The 24964-nt window shown below is 40.5% G+C and overlaps 1 protein-coding gene across 3 annotated transcripts in view; it reads right to left on the reverse strand.

Moving 5' to 3' along the window:
- Positions 1-24964, reverse strand: part of ENOX1 (ecto-NOX disulfide-thiol exchanger 1) — a 597059-nt gene that overhangs the window by 11225 nt on the left and 560870 nt on the right. For all 3 annotated transcript variants that reach the window (XM_063425978.1, XM_063425979.1, XM_063425980.1), the window contains one exon: positions 8431-8484. In XM_063425978.1, coding sequence (XP_063282048.1) covers positions 8431-8484 — 54 coding nt within the window. The remainder of the gene's footprint in view (positions 1-8430; positions 8485-24964) is intronic.

A 24964-nucleotide genomic window follows, 5' to 3' on the forward strand; every position in this document is an offset into this window, starting at 1 on the left:
CAGCACAAAAAGTTGGTTCTAAAAAAATAAAATAAAATATGCTAATAAGAAAATGGCAGGTTTGGAGGACAAACTAACATTTCATAGGAAGCCCGATTTCACACGTCGCATACTACATATTTAACAAAGAAATACATTACAGTGGGATATTGTTTATTTTTTCCCATATAATGTTACGAATACTCAACATGATGCAGCAGGGGACTGGACGTGAGAATATATGCCTTTTATTCCCTCCCCATTGCATTCTTAATCTGTTTCTTGGCAGAAATTGAACAAGCAGAAGAGAATGATGAAACGAGGTCACAGGGCACTGGGATTTGCAGCTTAGACATGTCATTTGAATATTGTGGAGTCTCGGCAGAAGGCTAAAATATTAAACAATAAAATGCAATGCTTGATGTGAATTATTTTGTATTTTGCAATCACAGTTGTGTGTGAACATGAAAAGAAACAGAGCCCATGTGTCCACTAACAATGCAAGGAACTGAAGAACCATGTACACCAACGGTACACTGTGACACATGGTTATGAATATAGTAGTTTGTTATTTAAAAGATCATATATAAATATCAGTTGTTTCAGTCCAATTCTGGACATAGTCTGAGAATACATACATTCCCACATTGCATTTTATCCTGGTATATTCATTGAAGCTGTTATGCCAAGATCGCAGGTGCAGAAGTTTATTATCTTGTTGTTGCTCTACAAAAACACTGCATAAACCTTAGAAATCCTACCAAACGGAGAATATCTTATTGACCCTTTAAGCCAGTGCCTGGTGTATTACGCACCTTGAGGTTATGTTATCAAAATAGAACACAGCTGACATAGCTCAACCTTCAAGTGTTCATGGAGGGCGAGTCCCCTAATGGGCAAATACTATACTAACAATGTAAACATTATAAACCTTTTTTTTGTCATAGCTCCACAACATGTTTTCATTTGTCGTATTTGTATTAATGATACAATGGAAAATACAGTACAAGATTATTCTTGCAATACACATTTAGGTGTCTTGAATAATTTAGCTATAAATGGAATATGGTGTTTTTTTTAATCCATCAAATTCAATTAAAAGTCACAGATGTAATGAATTACATTATTATTCGTAGTTGCATCAATTTTAAGGATTATAACATTGCTAAATATTTTAGGAACATATTAGAACATAGAGGACTATTTTATTTTTATTTTATTTAGTTCAAATCCCACACAATGTATGATGGCTTAGGAACAATGGTCCGTGTCAGTACGTAGCTAGCATTCATAAGCTTAAGAAAGGATATGATTAACCCCAAGCTATTCCGCTGGTGATTTGCATAGCTCATTAACACTGCAACCAGCCAGTCATGTTTTAACACAAGTCATTGATACCATGGCACAAGCATGTACAATGTCAAAAAAGCCATTCCAGAGCAGGCAGCACAACGGTAATTTAAATCCAATTTTCCCTGATTTAAAGGATGTGCTGTGCTGAGTGTTTAAATCCGTGATAATTCCCTGCTGTCAGATACATACCAACACAGCACTTCTACAGATTCATATTATCTGTTTTTCATGTGAGGTCACCCATAATTACTCACTTATTCATTGTTGCCTTAATACGAAGTAGGCTTGCATCAATTTAATTTTGGTATCACCAGTGGCGTACACACAATCCATGGGGCCCCAGTGCGAAACTGATCCATGGGGCCCCCTTTCCCATTTCCCCCGTCAGACACACATACATACAGACAGGTGCGCACACACACACACGACACATACATCCAAACAGACAGGCACACATACAGACACAGACACATACATACATACATACAGACAGACAGACAGACACATATACAAAATGTTTAAGTCACCCTCCTGTTTCCTACCTTTTAGGTGCAGGAGGGTGACTTTCCCTGAGGTCCAGTGGTGGCTCAGGTTGATGGGAGTCAGAGTTCCCACTCTGACTCCCTCCTCTGCTTCCTCCCGCACGGGCTCTGTGTGATTGCTGGGAGGTGTGACCAGGGCACATGGGTGTCCACAGGGGGGAATGGGAGGGGGACACTTGCCCCTCCCTGGATTTTTCGGCTTGTGCTGGTATTTTTCTATTGAGATTGAGCATACACTGCAATACCGGCGCCGGACAGCAGGTGGCGATGTGTGAGTGGAGAGAGGCATGGATAGGAAGCTACATCTTATCCCTGCTTCTCTCTGCTGGCTGAATCTGCGGGGGAGCAGCACAGAGTGCATCCAGCAACTCCCAGCCTGCAGAGACAGCCTACAGATCAGGTAAGTGAGGCATGTGGGGCAGCCTACAGATTAGGTAAGTGAGGCATGGGGGAGCAGCCTACAGATAAGGTAAGTGAGGCATGGGGGCAGCTTACAGGTCATGTAAGTGAGGGATGGTGGGGCAGCCTACAGATCAGGCAACAGAGGCATGGGGTGGCAGCATACAGATCCGGTAAGTGAGGGATTGGGGGCAGCCTACAGATCAGGTAAGTGAGCAATGGGGGGCAGCATACAGATCAGGTAAGTGAGGCATGGGGGGTCAGCCTACAGATCAGGTTAGGGAGGCATGGGAGGTGTAGCCTACATATCAGGTAAGGGAGGTATAGGGGTGCAGTCTACAGATCAGGTAAGTGAGGAATGGGGGCAGCATACAGATCAGGTAAGTGAGGGATGGGGGCAGCATACAGATCAGGTAAGTGAGGGATGGGGGCAGCATACAGATCAGGTAAGTGAGGGATGGGGGCAGCATACATTAAGGGTCAGCAAGGAGCAGAAAGGTAAAGTAGGAGAAGGAGCAGAAAGGAGAAGGAGCAGAAATGAGCAGGAAGGGACATCAAGGAGCAGAAAGGGTGAGCAATGAGCTGGAAGGGACAGAAGGAGCAAAAAGGTAAAGGAGCAGAAAGAATCAGAAGGAGCACCGAGGTAAAGTAGAAGAAGGAGCAGAAAGGGCCAGCAAGGAGCTGGAAATGGCAGCAAGGAGTAGGAAGGGGCAGAAGGAGTGCAAAGGTAAAGTAGGAATAGAAATGAGCAGAAAGGGACAGAAGGAGCAGGAAGGTAAAGGAGCAGAAAGAATCAGAAGGAGCACAAAGGTAAAGTAGGAGAAGGAGCAAAAAGGAACTGCAAGGAGCAGGAAGGTAAAGTAGGAGAAGGAGCAGGAAGGAGAAGGAACAGAAATGAGCAGGAAGGGGCAGGAAGGGGCAGCAAGGAGCAGAAAGGGGCAACAAGGAGCTGGAAGGGGCAGCAAATATCAGAAAGTGAAAGGAGCAGAAGGGCGCAAAAGAAGCAGAAAGGTAAAGTAACAAAATAAGCCAAGGAGGAGAGAAGACAGTGTCAGAAGAATAAGAAGACTGTAGCAAATCAAGAAGAAGATAAGGATATTTGAGCAAGAAGGACAAGTGAAGTGATCCCTCCACTTTATTCTGGAAACCACATCATAAGGCTTTGGAACCTGGGCCTGGCAGGGAAACTTTGGACCTTCTCATCTCCGCGCTGACTAGGCCCCCTGAAAATCCATAGCCATCGGGTGGCCATAATAGCATGGGTCACCCGATGGACCCCTTGGATGGCGGCCCCAGCGCAAAACATGACGGCAGGCACCCGGTCGCAGGGGTCCGCAGGACAGAAGTGCCCCCTGGAGTGACGGGCCTGGTCGCAGCTGCGCCCCCTATATGTACGCCACAGTATATCACCTATCTATACCTATTAGCGCATTGGATAATAAAGGGATAGCCAATGGACGTATCTCCCCTGAAGCAGAAACAGACAGACCGCAGACAAGAACAACATTTATAAATACAATTACTAATTCCACTGCCTCCTTTAATATTTGTCAGCCAACTTAAAAAATAAAAACCTCAATAGCTACAATCACACTTATCTTACAAACAGATATGCACTCAAACAAGCACACGTCCATAAATATATTACATATCCGTAGACATATTTACACATACATGCATAAACACACACATAGCCTTCGCAGGACAGGGGATTTAAGCCCTAGATGCAGGCTATTAACCTATAGATCTCAATAGATGGTGAAGAGGGGCAGGAGGATATTAGTGTTTTTTCTTAATTTTACAGTCAGCTGATTCTTAAAACAAACACCTATCGAAGTGATACAGATAGATACGTAATATAGTGCTCTGACAGGCTTCTTAGGAGTAACGGTTGTTCTCTTCTCCTTATTTGTGTCTATTTATCTCCTGTTTGTATAAAAACACCAATATAATTTTTGCATAAATTGTAAAGCCCTCTGGATAAGAGGGCTATGTAGGAACTGGTAAATAAATGAATAATGTTATACCTCATATAAATTAAAAGCAATGTGCCACAACTTTACCAACATAATGAGAATGTTAAACCACAGATTTATAGAGACAATCTGTTTGTCAGCGTCAGCCCTTTCCCAAGCACAGTAAACAAACCCCGTTTCTAGATATGTAAACCTGCATATTAATATAGTGGATTAGCCGGTGTATAATCCAGCAGCTGGTTAGCTCCTTTGTGCCTCTATTACTTGCATGCACACTTCCGTTCCTGTCTGTGCTACATATTAATTCCCCTCCACAACTGTTTTAATCTGCTGGTGACTGCAATAAATTGCTTGTTCTGCATGGATATTGTCTGTTTTACCAGGTCTATATTGAGGCCGGCAATATGCCATAAAGCAACTGAATGTAAAACACAGTATTCCTTAGTTCTTCATCTGTGAGTGCCATCTCTTTGCCCGGAAATTTAGGGTTGCAAAACCAGGTTCAACTGTGGCAAAAAGGTATGACCCCAGCTACAGAATTCCTGCTTAGGATTGCAAAGCATCATGGGAGTTAGTTATAGATGGAGTCTACTTTTTGGCTAGCTCTATTTCTTTGACAACCGTAACACCATACCCATTATAGTTTATTGTAGTGTTTATGAGACTTGAATGGTATGGATGCAGGTTTTTTTTTTTTTTTTTTTTAAACATTTCTGAATAAGGCCATCAACAAAGCCCTAACTCCTGGGGCTTCATAGGAGGGAGTTTCACCTCCTGTGTCCACAGGATCCTGTATCAATTTGATGGCACAAAAAGGGTTAACAGTAATTCAGCATGACTGAATCTCACTTTTATGTACAAATATTGTGCATACATAATGAAGATGGTTAGATATCTTCACATGATGTCCTAACAGTGGTATTAGCAGTAGTATACTTTATGGGCTAACACTGCTGATGTGTTGTCTTATGTAAAAAGACATATACCGGTATTTGACATTAATTAGCCACAGATCCTTCAGGGCCCATTGATGGACACAACACTTAGGTAATGTCTACATAGACCTTGAAACTCACAATTATTATAGCAGGGGCCCACCCCCACTCTCTTCTGCCCTGCACATATCTTTAGATTTTTAGATAGGAGGCTGCGTAAAGGGAAAGGTGCAACCAGGTCGTAGCATGAGCTTGGCCGTGCTACAAAGCATTATTGTAAAAAATTTAGGTTGAAACGATTTACATGAAGTGGTTGTCAAACTGTGGCTTAACAACTGGTGATGGCCTACAACTCTTAAAATAATTTTGAAAGTTGTAGTCCATCAACATTTTGGGGGCCGTTGTTTGACAAGCCTGTCATTTAGAATAGAATCCTCTATCCACAGTTGCTTAAACACACCCCTGCATTTATACATTCTGATGATACACTCAAGTAGATATATTCACAGTTACACTTCATCACGGATGCAAACATGCATTCATTAATAATACACATGCAATCAAATACATAATTACTATACGGTTACATGTGAAATTTACCTAAAGGAACAATGCAAGCACCATAGTAACCAATGCCCACCTTGTTGTCTCTGTCTGTCTGCATGCTAAGCAATGTGGTAGACGTATACAAGTTGGGAAGCTACGTTTTTCACTTCCTGTACAAGTACTTGTATTGGGTTTGGAAACACAGCATGAGACACTTGGAATATCCATTTAAAGAATATATATACTGGCTTTCAAGCAACCCAGGTGCAGTAAGTCTATTTCTCTCTTGACCTCCATGTGTGTATTGTGCAGGTACAGAATGATTCGGAGCAAAAAGGTACACCTCAACAAACCTGCTAAGTTTCGGGACCATTGTTTCCCAAGACAGATAATCTGTTCCTATTAGACTTAGTGCTGTAAATAGACTGTCTGACAGCCTACTGTGCTTGGTCTGTCCCTCCTTGTGGAAGGAGAACTCCATGCACCATAATCACTTCAGTGTCACCCCTCCCCCAAGACAAGTAGTCAAATTGTACGGTTATGGTTAGACATATTACCTGGGTTCCTACTGGCACCACTACCATGCCTCTCTGTAGCTGGTAGACAGCGTTGCAAGTTTCAGCTAGAATCTCCCATTGGCTCTTCTGATCTAAGCCCAGCAGTGCAGTGCCAGCTCATTTCCTGACAGTGTCAGCTTATAAATTCTGCACTGTGGGACTTAGCTCAGTGAAGAGAGCTTCATGTTGCAGAAAAGATGCCCAGAGGACCCAAGTAAGAAGTCAAACCATTAGCAAACAGATTGACTACTTACAATGGTTTAGCACCATGATCACGAGATTCTGCTACCCCCCAACCTCCTTTAATAATGAATTGTTGTCACTGCAACATAACACGAATGAAAAGAAAATTAAGTTCATGTATTCATTAATATTGGTTAAATAAACGGAACACACAGGCTGAATAGTGGATTTTCAAACCTTTGGCTGATTAATGTTACTTGGAAGAGTGTAATTAATAAACATGAAAAAGGAAATGAATAGAAACCTAATACCGTAATTGCTTTTCCAGGATAATGGCTAGTATTTTATTTTGATTCACTCTTTATTCTAGTTTTACATAGATAGAGTTAACCTTTTTTTTTTCTTTTACACAAAAAAAAAAGTCTAATTTATTTTCATGTATTTCATAAACAATGTCAGAGCAAATGTAGAAGATAAATAGAATTAATGAGGAGAGAAATGAATTTGTCGTTTGGATAACATAAATATATATAAAAAAAATAAAAATAAAAAGCATATAATGGCTTTGAGTAAAGCACCTCTGCTCCTTTTCAGATCTATAATGCTGCCAACATGTATCACTAATCTGGTGGCTGTGATTAGTTGTATGTGCTGGATATAGATACGCACTGGCAACATACACAAACTAAACAGAGTCAAGCCATACTACATACAGTCACACACACTCACCAGTGTCACACTATACATAGCATGTGCTATGGTTGCTATAGATACTCCCTAGAAAGCGCCTTTTTCCGATCAGACACAGGCACACTGGAAATGAAGCCACCATGACAACATAATAGAGGAAGATTGCCCTGCTTAGGCTAGTGTCCCCAGGCAGGGCACATGTGGGATACAGGGACAGTTGCAGACATGGCAGTGCTGAAATTAAGGTAAATCGTGTTAGTATCTAAAGATTTTACAGTGAATATATCATTTACCTCTTTGATAAATGATACATTCAGTGCCTATGGGGGTGATTTCAACCAAAGTAAACCTGTCAAGACAGGAGCACTTTAAAGACATCTTATTACAGAATAAAAGGATGGAACAGATGGCAAAGTCAATCCACAACTCCATAGCGAAATACTACAACATTTAGAATAAGTCAAAGAAAGAATGGGAGTTTGAGAAATGAGGTGGCACTGTATTTATAAGAACTGGAACCAATCTGTTAACACTGCTTGCACCATTATACAAGAAGATGTTACGAAAATATGCAAAAAAATATATATATATAAAAAGCAAAACCAATTATACACATTAATCATTCCTAGAACCCAGAAAAATGGGGAAACCATTAAGAAAAATAAAACGAGGGATCAAAGGATTTGGGTTCATAAGTGGAGAAGACAATGTGCTAAAAATGTATTATTATGCAGTGTCACACAAATACATTCTCCTGATATGTAAATCATGGGAAAAATGCAAATTGCTACAATAGGTTAGTCACTATGAAATGAGCAAATACATATCATTACAACTTACAGTACTTGCAATGTTCTGCTCCTAAAATGAATTAGTAACCGTACCATTACGTCTTTAACAGTTCCTTTCACCAAGACAAACTCTCCCCCCAGCAGGCAAATGTGGTGGGAAAGCTGCTATAAAGGGTGAGGCCACACTACAACATGATGGATTCCCTGACTCTGTTCCCCCGAGCAGTGTGGACCCAAGCTGTGAAATGAGTAGATTCTAGATAAAACCCTGCCAGTTCCAAGGTATGGCCATTTTTCCTATGTACATTTACAAAATCTTTTCTTAATAACAAGTAATGTATGATTTTTGTATTTTACTTCTAATATTTTGACTGTGAAAAATAAATACCAACTACATAAATAAAAAAGACCACTTCAATCAATTTACATTAAACTCTTTTTATGAAATACAGATTATATCAGGTGTCAATCGTACTTACTTTGGAGAGATATTCACCATTGCTGGACTCTGTCACCTCTTTGGCTTCTTTAAGCTGTAAAGGAAACAAAACGTAGGGAAACATCATTATGTTGTATTTTTATTACAATAGGGGGTTTATGATTACAGTATAATATTTGCAGACCGGTTTATTTTAGGTGGGTTAATTAAAATTAGAAAAACATTTTGGGGCAATTCTTAGCCAATCACAGCGTTACTCATTACAGTGTGAACCATCAGGAAATCTAAACAAATTTTAAATTTTAGGACAAAATAGCCAAAATAAAAATAAACAGCTAGAGGTATTTCCCTATTTGGCAATTGTAGCTAAAAAAAAAAAAAAAAAAAATTCACTTTAAATTCATGGCAATTTACAATGTAATGAATAACCAGATTCAAATATGGGGAAGTGTCTAACAAAATATCCTCCAAATGACAATGACCTCGTAGAAATGGTCTCAAATTAGCCCTGAAATGTAAACCCTCTGAAGGCATCTCAAATGTCTGGGCTGGGAAGGAAGAGGAGAACTTACAAAGAAAGGCTTTAGACAAGAGATCTGCAGCTCTTGCAAGCTGTTTATATATCTGATTTTTTAATTTTATTTTTTGTATTTGGGCAGCGGATTGTCCATTTAAAGTAGGGATCATCATGTTTTGCTTTGGACGCAAGCCCCAGGTATTTCTGGAACCTAGCAACACTCCTGATGCTTCCTGTATACCTAAATATATGTGAAATTGGGGTGTCTACCATCAACATTTTCCTGTAATACAAATAATTGTAACTAGCCAAATTCCAGCATTGTTAACAATGGCAATAGAACATACTCTTCTACCATATGAAATATGCATTCTCAAAAAAAACAAAACAAAAAAAACAACCTTAAAAGTAAGAACAACAATTTTTAAACCAAAATATTTTGTTCATAGCCCACTAAATATATGAAAACAAATCTTCCACTTTAACACAGGGTGTTACATCCTAATGTGTCACGTCTTAAAGGGACACTCCAGGCACCCAGACCACTTCTGCTCATTGGAGTGGTCTGGGTGCCAACTCCCACTACCCTTAACCCTGCAAGTGTAATTATTGCAGTTTTTTTTAAACTGCAATAATTACCTTGCAGGGTTAAGTCCTCCCCTAGTGGCTGTCTATTAGACAGCCACTAGAGGGAACTTCCTGCTCTATAGCACAGGTTTTCTGTGCTAGAGCGTCGCTGGACGTCCTCACGCTGTGTGAGGACCTCCAGCGTCGCTTTATTCCCCATAGGGAAGCATTGAAATTCATTTCAATGCTTTCCTATGGGGTGCGCTAATGCGCATGAGCGGCATTGCCATTAGGTCTCCTCGGCCGGCGGGCGAGATCAGTCTCGCCCACCGGCCGACGTAAGCAGAAGGAGGAGCGGCGGGGGAGGAGGAAGCAGCGACGTGGGACCTGTCGCTGCCTCTGGTAAGTGACTGAAGGGGTTTTCACCCCTTCAGCAACTGGGGATTGGGGGGTGGGAGGGAGAGGGACCCTCCAGTGCCAGGAAAACGGATCGTTTTCCTGGCACTGGAGTTTCCCTTTAAAGGACAGTTCCCTCTCTGCAAATTACACCACTAAATATAACATTGAAATCCATCTACATGTCAACTTATTTTCATATGATGTTCCATTTATATTAACCCCATAAGGACTGAGCCAAATGTACACGTTTTGATCAAAATAAAACGTAAACAAAACTTCCAATTTGCACTCTATGTCTGTTCAACCATAATTCACCGCTTTCATTTTAACCCCTTAAGGACCAAACATCTGGAATAAAAGGGAATCATGACATGTCACACATGTCATGTGTCCTTAAGGGGTTAAGTGCACCCTCACATATTCAGGAGAAATAGGGCTTTCATTTAACATTACATTTTTAACTATGAAACATAATTTAATATGAATAAACATACCCCATTTGCAGTACTTTGGGTTGTCTACTTTTGCAAATGGTATGCCATCATGGGGGTAATTCTCTTTCCTAGGCTACCATATGGTCTCAAAAGCAACATAACCAATCTGGAGAATTTCAATGTGAAAAAACGGAAACACAAGCCTATTTGACGTTTTTTTAAAACACCATAAAACCTGTACATGATGTTATACTCAGCAGACTTCACTGAACACAAATATTAGTTTCAAAACCGTAAAACGTATCACAATTATATTGTCAGTCTAAGTGCCGTTTGTGTGTGAAAAATAAAAAAAAAACAAGGAAAATTTTACTTATATCACTGCTGTAATACATTTTACTGTTTTGAAACACTAATTTGTGTTCAGCGAAAGCTCCAGAGTAAAACAGTACCCCCCATGTACAGGTTTTATGGTGTCTTGGAAAGTTACAGGGTTAAATATATTGCTAGCAAATTAAATTCTCTGGACTTTCTGCCTGCGTTATAAGGCAGTTCTACAAATTGTAATTAATAAAATCACTCATTTATATAATATAGAAAATTATTTTAGTTTACACTGTGTGTGAACTTTATTTCACTTTATTTCAGACAGCAGGGGGGACTACCTGTTATTCCAGGCAGTCCCCCTGCTGACACTGCTATGGACGGCTATTTCTTCCATGTGATCGTGAGGTCCTCGCAAGGACCTCGCGATTACATGGCCCAGGAGGGCCGGATCAGACGCAGGGGGACTGTCTGGGATGCATCGCGATCGCCAGTGAGCAGGAAAGTGCTTAGGACGGCGGAGATGACCTATGCTGCCCGCCGGCGTTCAGAGCCGGGTCCCCAAAGATGGCATAGCGCGCCCGCCGTCCTTAAGGGGTTAAAGATTTAGTAAACGACATAGCAAACCAGTTCAGTCCAGGCATAGCACACATTGCAAATAGAGAAATAGAAACATTGTTTATTTTATCATCTTCTATGTAATGCTTTCTCAAAGCTGACTACCAGGTGCAAAGGACATAGCTAATAACAAATTAATTCTATATTTGGTTTTATTTTTCACACCTCACAAACACATATTCACTCAATACAGAGATCGGTAAGCACAATATTTAAAAACCATGGGGAGCAGGGCTCGAGTCCTGCAGGAACGCGTGGGAACGGCGTTCCTGCACTGTTTTTAGAGCAGGAACGCCGTTCCCGTTTGTGGTCCTGCAGGCACTCAGGGGGCGGCAAAAAATGCCACCCCCAAATGCCCCTGTGTTCCCCCTGTCATGGGGGGGCCAAGAGGTGGCCTAATGGCCACCTGAAGGACCCCCCCGGATGGCTCTTGCCTCGCTGTCAGACGAGGCGAGGGAGCTGTGTTCTCTCTGCTCCCTCTCGCCGCGCGCCGTTTGCTGATGCTGGGAGCCGGAATATGACGGAATTTCCGGCTCCCGGCATCAGTAGACAGCCCGCGCGGCGAGAGGGAGCAGAGAGAACACAGCTCCCTCGCCGCGTCTGACAGCGAGACAAGAGCCAGCCGCACTGAAGCCCCACTGGACCCCAGGGACAGGTCCACGCCAGCTCTCCAGGTAGGGAGGCTGGGTGGACATTTTTTAATTTAAAAAAAATATACAAATAATTCTTGTGTATATGTGTGTGTGTTGTGTGTCTGGGAGTGTATGTGAGTGAGTGAGTGTGTCTGGGAGTGAGTGTGTCTGGGAGTGTGTGTGTCTGTGAGTGTATGTATGTGTATGTGTCTGGGAGTGTGTGTGTGTGTATGTGTCTGGGAGCGTGTGTGTCTGTGAGTGTATGTATGTGTATGTGTCTGGGAGTGTGTGTGTCTGGGAGTGTATGTATGTGTGTGTGTGTGTCTGGGAGTGTGTGTGTGTGTGTATGTGTCTGGGAGTGTGTGTGTGTGTGTGTGTGTATGTGTCTGGGAGTGTGTGTGTATATGTGTCTGGGAGTGTGTGTGTGTGTGTGTGTCTGGGAGTGTGTGTGTGTGTGTATGTGTCTGGGAGTGTGTGTCCCCGTGTATGTGTGTGTGTCTGGGAGTGTGTGTCTGGGAGTGAGTGTGTGTGTCTGTGAGTGTGTGTGTGTCTGTGAGAGTATGTGTGTCTATCTGTGAATTTGTGTGTGTGTGTGTGTGTCTTTGTGTGTGTGTCTGTGTTTGTGTGTGTCTTTGTGTGTCTGTGAGTGTACGTGTGTGTCTGTAAGTGTATGTGTGCACCTGTAATGAAAATATACCCCAACTCGCAGGATTCAACTCAACAGAAGACAATACAGAGGGGAGATACGTCTACCGGACCTTAGAATGGCCGGACTCGACGTATATGAGAGGAGTACAGAGTCAGGAACGATCCGAGGTCAAGGGCACAGAGAGACAGCGTAAACTAGGACTAGCCTGGGTCTGGTACACAGTAAACAGCAAGCCGGCAAACAGAACAGATAAGGATAAAGAGATAACGTAGTCAGAAACAAAGCCAAGGTCAATACGAAGGAACACAACTGAACACAACAAGCGCTAAAGGGAACTGCAACAGAAACCACGATAGGGCAAGAACTAAGGGAAAAAGGTGAGTATTAATACCTTCTAAATTAATGTGATTGGCTCCTGTCATATCCACACCCCCAAAAGGTAAGTGCATGGGGAGTGTGGCATGACAGGGGCCAATGGGAGCCTTTTGCCAATTTAGGCTCCCACTGTTTCTTTAAGAGCGCGCTCTTAGATTCAGGCGGGACACGTGACCGCTTCTCGCGGTCACTGCCCGCCTTCCTGTTGCAGCCGTCGGATGAGCCGCGCGCGGCTCGTGCAGCAGCAGGACCGCAGCCGGCCCCTGGATAAGGTAAGTAACGCTACAGCGTGTGTGTACGCGTTTATATATGCATACAAGTTTTGGGTTTTTTTTGGTGGTGGGGTGGGGGTGGAACTCGAGTGAGTTCCCACACTTTATTCCCCAGGACTTGACCCCTGATGGGGAGTATCAGTTCCTCTTTCAATCCTAATATAATTGGACTCTTCTAGCCAACCAGATTACTTCATTTCTTACAGCAGGAATCAATAATTGCCTGAAGCTTAAATTCTAGCAGGTTATTTGATCACTAAAATATGAATAATTACATTAGAAGCCACCTGCTCCTGCATGACCTATTCCATACACAAGAATTACATGCAGGGAGTGTAAGGACATACTTTCCTGGATGCAATTATAATTTAGACCCTGGCTGAAGCAACCCCACTAAATCCAGAGCACTTTGCAGGTTAAAATTAAAAAAAAAACAACAAGAAAATATTTATCTTAAAAAAGCTGCAATTTGATAATGTCTCCCTAGCTAACAATAGATGTTATCTATGGTTGCACGACAATTAAAGGAACTTCCTTTTTTATGTTGATGTCATTATACTGGAATAACAGCTATTTAAAGTCATCTCTAGGAATGATCATGTCTCCGTTAAAATGCCTTTCAGAGATTATCTTTCTAATTGGCTTTCAACAACCTGATAATGACATGAACTTTACTGTCTGGGAATCCAGCCATCAACCTTCTCAACTTGTGGTTCCTTTAAAATACAGTTCTGAGGACATTAACAAGGGACACAAAACCTTTCTACGTGACCTTTAGTTTGACATCTAGGACTGGATGTACCAGTAAAAGGGCATTTTGCACTGATGGACGATAAGCAGGCAATTTCTTTCTGGATATTCACTGGCTTCATATCATAGTCTGTTACCATTCATGCACAGCAGACATTTCTGTAAGATTTTAACATGAATCCACACTACAAGAAGCTCATGATGTATTGAGATTAACCTGACTGCATATTTTTGACATCAGACATTAACATATAATAAGGAGGTCATTAAAACAAAATATGAAAAAGATACAAAAGAAGAGGATACATTATACATTATGAAAAAGTCAATTTAGGCGAAATGCATTGGTGTCATACTTTATCTGCTTTGGATGCTTTTAATAAAATTTCTCTTGGTTTCGTGCATTCTGGATATCTCCCTTCTTCGCTGCCAATTTAAAGAAAGATCCACCACTTCTATTTCCTAGTGGGAGACATACTGCTGTTTTTAAGCAATTAAGGTATTGCTTATCACTTTTATTTCACAGAGTGTCACACACCACCATTAAATGATGTCAGCCAAACGATGTACTAAAGTATGATTGGCCCAAGGGTAAAATCATCCAGCTGCATACATGGGCATGCAGATTACAAAATCTTGGCATTGGTCATAGAGTTGAATATCTGGATTTTGCAATACTAGCCCCAAATAAGCCGGAATTCTGTCTAGATTTCAGCCAGACGAAAAGCTGAAAATGGTACCAGTAAATTATAGAGGTGGACCGGTGCGGCTACATTTCAGTAAGCTGCTCACTGTTACTACAACAAGCCATGACGATGGGCCAGTAAATTATAAGGGGATTATACTGGTACTGGCACTTTCTTTAGGATTTGTATGCAAAAGAAGCACTGATTTCAACGTTGACACTAAATGCATTTGGCCAAATGATGCAGATTTTTTCGGGTTGATCAAATTTTGACCAGAATTGGCTTTAGTAAATATAAAATTTCCCAATCAGTACAGAATGTGGACATGGTCACCACATTTTGTCCTCCGCGCAGATTTAAATGTTCAGTAAACAGACCTGTGGTCTTTTTAATAAGAATCCAATTGATATTCTTAATTGGGAAATTACTACATTTTAGCCAAGCCTTTGTATTTGGTGTGGGTTTTTTTTTTGTTTGTTTTTTTCAATGGGACAATCCAAGCAGCTGAACAAAAACCATGCATCTGACAGAAATTAGAGATTTTATATCTCGTTCCCTCAAACAAAAATGCATGAGCATCCATAACGAAGTTACACACAGCATATCATTCATATGAAGAAACAAAAATGAATGGGAGCCACTTGCACAGCTGAATGGAAGCTTGTAGATGATTTCATTTGCTTGTTTAAACAGCTCTCCATCAAGTGTATGACGCTCCATGCAGCCAAATTGTAGTAACTTTATTGTCACGATAAATTACTGTACTTGTCCATGTAATAACACATATAAAGGCACGTAGAACACATACAAAGGCCCACCGTACATTGTTGGAGTTAGATCCACACTCTAGGCACCAGAACTACTACAGTTTAATGTAGTGGTTCTGGGGCAAATCGCCTGTCCCTGCAGCCTCAGCAGGGGAAATACTGCCTTTTCTGAGAAGAGGCGATCTTTACACTGCTGCTGATTAACACCAGTAGTGGCGGTTACTCCAACAGCCTCTACAGGGACTTCCTGGTTCGATCCTGCAAAGATTGCAGAACCGACATTCAGAGCATCTCCACGCTCTTCATGGAGACACTGAACGCTACCCATGGAGATACACTGAGTCAACGTATCTCTATGCGGAAATGCAGATTGGCGCAGATTGGCGATTTTCTGGGCATGCGGACTAGCTTCTCAGTGTTTCTCCATTATCTCAGTTAGCAGAGGCAGGGTGGCCACACTAAGGCTTGCACACACTGAGAATAATGGTAATCTGGAGGCGGGGCGCAACAAATAATTAGTACAGCAGTCTAGCATTAGGACTATATTTTTATATTTCTATTGCTTTAGTGTTTCTTTAAAAATATCAAGGTTTTGGCATTAATGAAAGGCTGAATTTTAAAAGTAAAGTAATAGTTCACACAGCTCTTGAAGAGTTTTTTTTTTCATTTGTATGAAGGACTAAATGTTTAATTGCATATGAAAAATTTCCAGTTTTTGATATAACATTAAATGTAAGCAATCTGGCAACACCAACTACATAACAGAGCAATGTGTCAAAGAAAAGTGCTTAGAAAGATATTTGGATAAATGAGCCTACGTGTATCCAAAGTCAAACATCTTGGAAACAAATAGCTGTGTTCTTTGGGAGAAGAAAAGCAGATCTGGCGATTTTCACCTGTTAATTTTCATTAGTGTCAATAATCGCTTCCAGTAAAAACTGTGCATTATGTTTTTTTTCCTCCTGGTAAAATAAAGACTAAATGAGCTACTAATAAACTTTAACACTATAGTTTATATTTATATCACAAGCATTTTCAAAGCACTATTTACATTTTTTTTCCAGCTGTGTCACGATCTATAGTTCACTAACTTACATACTATGATGTTTGAGCTTGGCTCAATTTGCTGTTTCGAAGGAGTTAAAAGGATGCTTCAGGCGCCTATAACACGTTAGCTTGCTGAAGTGCTTTATGTGTGCATGAAGTGTTTCCTCTTTTTTTCATTTTACAAAAAGTGCAGATATCAATGAAAATTATTATTATAATTTTTTTTTTTTTAACTAAACTAGTGATAGCCCCCTTGCTGTCATTCAGGCAACATAGCCTGTTACTTTCTGACTTGCTTAGCTCAGTAAAGTTAAACTCAAGAGGCAGCAACTGCTCAGAGCACCTGCCTTGCAAAGACTTCTCATTGAGCTGCATTGGGAAGTCTGTGATTGGTCAGCCTGGGTGGGATTAGGAAAGGGCTTGTAAAGGCAACAGATAAATTACCATAATACGTAACAGCCCAGCAGAAATATCAGAGAATTTAATTTGCAACCCCATATTTGACCCTCTAACTTTCCAAACCCCATAAAACCTGTACATGGGAGGTACTGTTGTACTCGTGAGGCATCGCTTAATACAAATATGAGTGTTTTAGTGCAGTTAACCTACAATGATGATATCATCATCGGTGAAAGGTCTATTTCTGTATGAAAAATGCATAATATATATATATATATATATATATATATATACACAAAACAGAAAATAGAAATCTTGAAAAAGACCCTTAGGGGTCGAAACGTCGATTTTGTTCACAGATGTACTGATGTTTTTCTTCACCCAATAAACCAGTTTTTCACTTCATTGAAGACCTGTGAGTGCACCCCTTACTTTATATTTATATATATATATATATATATATATATATATATATTTAGTATATATGAACACTAATTTTGCCAGGGTCTGTGACTAAGTGGCTACTAAAATAAAATCTGGACATACCTTTTGCAAATGGTATGCCATTATGGGGGGTCAATTTCATTCCTGGGCTGACTGGCTAATTTCAAGTAAAAATTGAAATGGGCAAGCCCAATATTTGACCCTGTAACTTTAAAAAAAAAAACATGACATTTGTACATGGGGGCATTGTTGTACTGGTGGGACATCACAGCATACAATTATGTGTATTATGTACTATGACATTCACAGTTAAAATGCCATGCAGAACTTGGAAGTCAACTTTTCTTAAATTCTATTTATTTTTATTTATATTAAATTATGCTTCATATTTAAATATTTGATGTGAAATGAAATCCCTGTTTCTTCTGAACACAATGATATATAAGTGTGGCTGCACTTAATATGAAAGAGAAATTATGGTTGAACAGATATATAGTAAAATTCTAGGCTTTGTTTAGGTTCAGAACTTGAACACTTGCTTCCATCCTTAAAGGGACACTATAGTCACCCAGACCACTTCAGCTCAATGAAGTGGTCTGGGTGCCAGGACCCTCAGGTTTTAACCCTTCAGATGCAAACATAGCAGTTTCAGAGAAACTGCTATGTTTACATTTGGGGTTAAGCCAGCCTCTAGTGGCTGTCTTCCGGACAGCCACTAGAGGCGCATCTGTGACGCTGGAGGCCTATTATACCTCCATCGCGCAGAGCGTCCATAGGAAAGCATTGAGAAATGATTTCCTATGGACACTTTGAATGCGCTCGCGGCACTTGCCGTGCATTCGCATTCGGCTCCTGTGACGTCGACCGGGGGGGGCTGACGTCGGAGTGGGAGGAGAGGTCACCAGCATCGAGGGAGCCCAGCACTGGAATAAGGTAAGTGGCTGAAGGGCGCCATGGGAGGGGGACCCTGAGGGTGGGGGCACCCTCAGGGCACTATAGTGTCAGGAAAACCGCTTTGTTTTCCTGACACTATAGTGATTTTTTAACCCTTTAAGACCGGAGGGCGTACTATTACGCCCTATTTTAAGCGGCTCTAAACGCTGAAATATTTGTGTTCAGCGAAGTCTCCCGAGTACAACAGTACCCCTCATGTACAGGTTTTATGGTGTCTTGGAAAGTTACAGCGTCAAATATAAGGCTTGTGTTTCATTTTTTTCACATTAAAATACGCCAGATTGGTTACGTTGCCTTTGAGACCCTATGGTAGCCCAAGAATGAAAATTACCCCTATGATGGCATACCATTTGCAATAGTAGACAACCCAAGGTATTGCAAACGGAGTATGTCCAGTCTTTTTTAGTAGCCACTTAGTCACAAACACTGGCCAAAATTGGCGTTTTTTGCATTTTCACACACAAACAAATACTAACGCTAACTTTGGCCAGTGTTTGTGACCAAATGGCTACTAAAAAAAAACTGGACATACCCCATTTGCAATACCTTGGGTTGTCTACTATTGCATATGGTATGCCATTATGGGTGTAAATTTTATTCCTGGGCTACTATACAGTCCCAAAGGCAACGTAACCAATCTGGTGAATCTCAATTTCAAATGTAACGTGCTATATTTGACCCTGTAACTTCCCAAAACACCATAAAACCTGTACATAGAGGGTACTGTTTTACACGTGAGACTTTGCTGAATACAAATATGTGTATTTTATTGCAGTAAAAGCAAACAGTATTATGACATTGACAGTTAAAATGTCATGTAGAACTAAAAAAATAACGCTTATTTTCTCCCATTTTTTTCATATTAAATTATGTTTCATAGCTAAATATTTGATATTAAATGAAAGCCCTGACAGACATATAGCGCAAATGCCAGGTTTTGTTTACGTTTTGTTTTGTTCACAACGTGTACATTTGGCTCAGTCCTTAAGGGGTTAAGGAGTTAAAAACACCTCATGTACCCCAACACTAAAGTTACCCAACTCTAACCTTAACCCCTTAAGGACACATGACATGTCATGATTCCCTTTTATTCCAGAAGTTTGGTCCTTAAGGGGTTACACAGCCTAAACCCGACGTAATTTCACTCTGACATTAATGTAGGTATGGGCAAAAATATTAGCAAACCTGTAAAATTGGAGATATTTCTTCAGTATTCAATTTCAGCCATGGAAATGGCCCCACAAATTTCCATAATAACTCCAGTACCCCTTAAAGGGTTCAACTTTTGGTACATACATACTGGGGTCTCCCAGACCTAGAGTTTATTTATTTATTTATTTATTTAAACGTTGCTATTTATAACTGCAAGCAATTTCAATGTATTGCTGTTTGCAGCTATTATTCACAAGTGTCGTGCATAGCTTGCATTTACGCTAGAAAAAAAAATGCTATGACTATCCAGCCTGCAACATGTGATAGTGAATAACATGGATCGTTTATAGTTGCAGCAGCAGTGTGGCTATTTACACTGCTTAGAGAACAAACGTGATGGTTTTACCAAACCTTGCCAAACCAAGAGTGGTTGGAGATAATGGAAATGAAAGATAACTGTAATAGGTGAATTAGCAAAAAACAGAAACACAAATAAGTCTGGGACACCAGAATTCAGAGTACTCAAAAAAAAAAAAACAGCCAAGAATCATTACAGGCAGCAGACAAATAGTGAACAAATAAAAAACAAAATACAAGAGATACAATGGAATAGAATATTGAGATAACAAGCCAACAACACACAGAATGCTCACCCATTAATGGGCACTGGGAGAAAGAAGACTGTGTTTTTAAAGCCCTTCCCTATGTGCACCTAATTGACACTCGTAACAATAAGGGTTGTGTCTTGGTGCATCACTGTCAGGTGCAAACAATCACATGGGGTTACAAGGTCTTGAATTGAAACATGATGTGCTGATCGGTGATCAAGCATCTATTGTCAGTTTTCTAGGGTATGGGTATGATGCCAGTCAACTGGCGTTCCAGATAGTATGTGCATGAGGGCAAGTCCACCATGAGACTTTGAGCAATTTAATGTGTACAAATAAAAAAGTATACAAAAAGAAAGGAGGAGGGGAAGGGGAGAGAAAGGATCTGTTCCTGAATTAGAGTGTGCACCAAAATCTCAAAGAGAATAGTTAAAAGAAATACTTTATTAATAGATATACATCAAAATAGCTATCCCGGCTATAATTGTCTGACTGGGTATGAAACAGATAGTCGCAGTCAACTAGCCGAGAGCCAACAACATGAAAAACAATAAAGAGATACAAATTAGTAAGTAAGGGGGAAAGAATACACTAGTTGGAATATCAAGTGTATGGTGTGCTGGGCTGGGTGACGGACCCTCTCTATGGGAATTAATGAGAGAGGGGGCGATAAGGGATTTCCCATATACGGGTACTGGGGTGAAAATACTTACTCAGTATTCTAATCCACCAGTCCCCCGTGGGTTAAAACCCAGGGCCCAGCTCAATGAGCAGTAAGTTAGTTTCCCTATAGTCTTATTATGGCCACTAGGGGGCGAGACTCCAGGTAGTTATAGCGATACGACCCTTAATGTCAACATGTCTCTGTTAATCAAAATGTAATGCTGAGACTGTCGAATGTAGCAAGAGGGTCAGTCTGAATGTGCCCATACATGCAAATACAAACCAGGTCGTGGTTCCCAGACACCTTAGTTGTTGTGATCTGCGGTCGGATATAGGGAACCCATATGTCTGGTTGTGTATTTGGTGAAGTAGTAGGGCTGGTGGCCAGTTTCCTCTGTCAACCTTAGCCAATGTCTCTTATAGAAAACCTGTGGTGCCTCCAATGGTCAATGTCATCTACTTAATACAGGGGAAGGGATAACTTCAATCCTGCATAGTAGTGGGTGGCCATAGGGGGCCCAGTATACCTGGGTCGGCTGGAGAGCTTACGTTCCCCGGTTAGGTCGTTGCCGTCCAATCTAAGTTTAACAGATAAGTTTTACAGCGATCTAGCGAGTGTCAAATATGGGCACTCAGAGTATTGTGTCCCAGTTAGGTAGGTATATATAGAGAGCAACAAAGTTGGAAAGGTGCCTTCGAGGGCACCCGGGGATAGAAAAGGTAGTAACGTAGATAAAGAAGGAGTGCAGAGTTTGCTATAGGTATATTAACTTAAATCAACCATATCCTGCCCATTGAAGATAATAAAAAGGCTATTAATTTGTCAGCAGATAGACATGAAAGTCACTTTTGGTGCTAGATTGTTCATTGACACAGAGCTAGTGGTTCATCAAATGGTAATCAAATAAAAAAGTAGTTTAATAAAAATTACAAAATAGTTCCCATCATAAACTGCTGTTATTATTATGGTAAAACATGCATACCTTGTCTTGTTACAGACATCACCAGGAATAATAGGATTCATTGCAAATGAAAAACTTTGCCCACTTCACTCTTGTTTACACCTATTGAACAGAGCATGCACAGCTTCATCTTCAAGCTGATGAACAAACTCCCATTTGCTTAACTTCATCAATCTAACACTATTAGACCAAAACCATGAACATTCTAACGCCACGACTGTGGGGATTACAAACACGTATTGACAGGCGGAACGGATTGTTTCAAAATGTTTCTGCAACAGGATTAGACAAACATGTCTGTACTTTTCCACAAATCACATTACTCTTGTGGTAGGAAGAACTTAAGAAAAAAAAGCCGAGGTCAGACACTCTGCAACAAATTTTATTACGCTTTGTGAGCCGAGGAATCTAATGTACTGGACTACTTAGAACAGAACAGATTTTGTTAGCTTAAGGGAAGCTTCATATTGATTATTTGTCACAAGACTTGAGGACAGAGATACTGAGCTTCGGCCATCCATTATGCAAAAGTTCCACTAAACAAAGAAGCTTTGTCCTCCTTCCAGTACTGAAAGTTTATAAGCAAAAGTGCAGGGGGCCATGGCACCTAAAACCCCCCTCTAGTGACACAAGTGACTATTATTTTTAACACAGGCATAGTCCCCAATGCATTCTGTATTGGGATCCAAATAAACTAGCCAATGTTGATAATACTACTGTGTCAACACCTATCTAGTGATGCTGTAACCGACGCTTCCATCTTTTATTATATAGTATCCAAATAACAGAAAATTGTATATCTATGATATTCCTCTGTCCACCCAGAAACTTTCCAGTCCTTGAAATGGCTGTTATTTCCACCGATCCTAGCATGTATAGCAAGTGTTTCTCCTATTACATGCCCTACTGTAAGGTCCAAACTCATTATTTACAAACCAGTTACTACCGTTTCAACCATGTACTTATCCTTTACAGATATATATATACATATTTATATATATATATATATATATATATATATATTCCCAGCTGATCTGTATATTAATACCGCACCAAAATGTTAACAGGACAGGAACAGACATACCCAACAAATATTTGGAAATTAACCCCTTAAGGACACATGACATGTGGGACATGTCATGATTCCCTTTTATTCCAGAAGTTTGGTCCTTAAGGGGTTAATCTAAATCCATCTTTCATCTCCAGAGGATCAAAGAAATTTCATATAAAGAATTTTTTTAATAAACATATTCAAAAATGATTGTGCTATCTGCTTATACATTGTACACTGGCTATGTACCACAACACACACACAAACATGGTCACTCATTTAGAGAGAATTGTCAGGATTTCAGGTGAAATTCTCCAAACTAGAGCAGGTCGTTGCTCTAGTATATGTAAGTAGGATCATCTACTCTTACTACAATATTTTATATTTACGTACTAAACCATGTGGAGTATTTTACTCTTGTTTTTCATATAACGAATACTTACACCTATAAACTCACCAACGATCCGGAACCTCAAGAAATCCATAGACGGGGATGATTCCGTCCAAGCTCTTAACACCGAGCTGATATAGCTCCTCAAAGTTTACTCCGCTGGCCAGTATTTCTACTAAACGTATGTACAATTTCTGATCTTTAGCGCTGTTCACCTTTCTATTTTATCTGTCCATTTATAACAAGGTAGAGGGAACACCTTGTTGGTGAACTGCTGCTCACCCTTGAGAAGAGAGCGCTTATTACCCTTTTGCATTTGATACTTTCTGTTTGGCCACTTTGGTCTTAAATATGAATTCTCACAAATTCTCACTTTAGTAAATATATCAGTTAGTAAGTGGCTTGGTCCTCCCACTGCCAACCACTGCACCTTGTGCCACATGTGATGGTACTTCGGTTATCAACCTATATCTACTTATTTCCATTGGTCAAATTTTATAACAGCATGTAGGATCCTGCACCAAGCCACCAGACCATCAGGGAATGTCCCCCCTCCCTGACCACAAGTAAGAAGCAGAAAGGGGAAGTAAAATAAAAAAATATATTTATTATTTTTAGTAAGAAGAAAAAAAGAAAGTAAGAAAGTAAGAAAGAAAGAAAATGCTTGCTATTCACAGAAGCCCCTATCCTACCCAGAAATATATGCACACACACACTACATGCACTGCGCATATACTGCATCCACAATGCACCAATTACACACACCTTGCATCGACTACACAAACTTCATCCACTACACACATACACACCTTACATCCACTATGCACACACAAACACACGGCCGTCCACCAGACACACACTGCCTCCACTTTATTTATCCTTGTGGCCAGACTGAGGTGTGTGCCCTGTGGATGGACGTAAGAGTGGGTGGACACAGGGGCCCACACCTTGAGCTATCATGGGAGTCCTGGGTGTAGCTGAATGACAGTACAACACACCTTTTTTTTTGTTTTCGAAAATCTTTTTTAAGGAAAACCTTTCTGTGATGCTTTTTTTGCTTCAGTGTAAAAAGTGTACTGAACTAGATGAACACGAATTAATTCTACACAGAGCAAAGAGAAATGATTATAGCAACAAAATATAATATCCCAGGATTCTTCATCAAACCTATTCCAGGGTGCTTTGTTTCTGCCACATGCAATTTTTGCTATGATAGTTTTCTTGATTGTTTCCCCCCTCAGCCAATTCCATATGGAGTGAAAGAAACTAATGCAGCTGGGTTCCTTAATTAACGGAGGTCACAGAAGTCTGATATTAGCCTGGCACGACTATGCACCTGCTGTACAGACAGAGCAGCACAAGTGAAATAACAGCAAAAACTAATTTCAGAAAGTTCTACAACTGATTGCATGTCTGTATGGATGGCTGACTCCTTGAGTGATACAAAACTCCTTGCAAAAAATGTGTGTAATTCATTGGAAGGATACAATGCACTTATCATCATTAGGAAACAGACTGTAAATATACACGAACATTCCAAAAAAACTAATTTACTTCAGCACTGTTCAGTGCTTGTTTTTAATTATTATGTTTTATTTAACTTCCTCAGTCTCCTAGTTTCCCACAATCCCCCCTTGGCTTGAAACATAACTTGAGGCTTTACTGCCTGCACATTTCATAGTCAGAATCCGGCACATAATGGACATCTCTGGCGTCTCCCCCCCTTCTCCTGTGTAGATCTATTGGTGGTGTGCAATCTTACTACACATCCTGCGTTTTTTTTTTTAACACTTTTTTAACCACTTCAAACCTTATGTCCAATGGGGCAACAGAAGAAGTGAATTTTTGAAGGTGAAGGATAGAGGTCTATGCAGTTGTCCATAGTTTTTCAGCTTGCCCCTAGACAGTAATTT

The sequence above is a fragment of the Pelobates fuscus genome, chromosome 1 (genome assembly GCF_036172605.1).
Source record: "Pelobates fuscus isolate aPelFus1 chromosome 1, aPelFus1.pri, whole genome shotgun sequence".
NCBI classification, from domain to species: domain Eukaryota; kingdom Metazoa; phylum Chordata; class Amphibia; order Anura; family Pelobatidae; genus Pelobates; species Pelobates fuscus.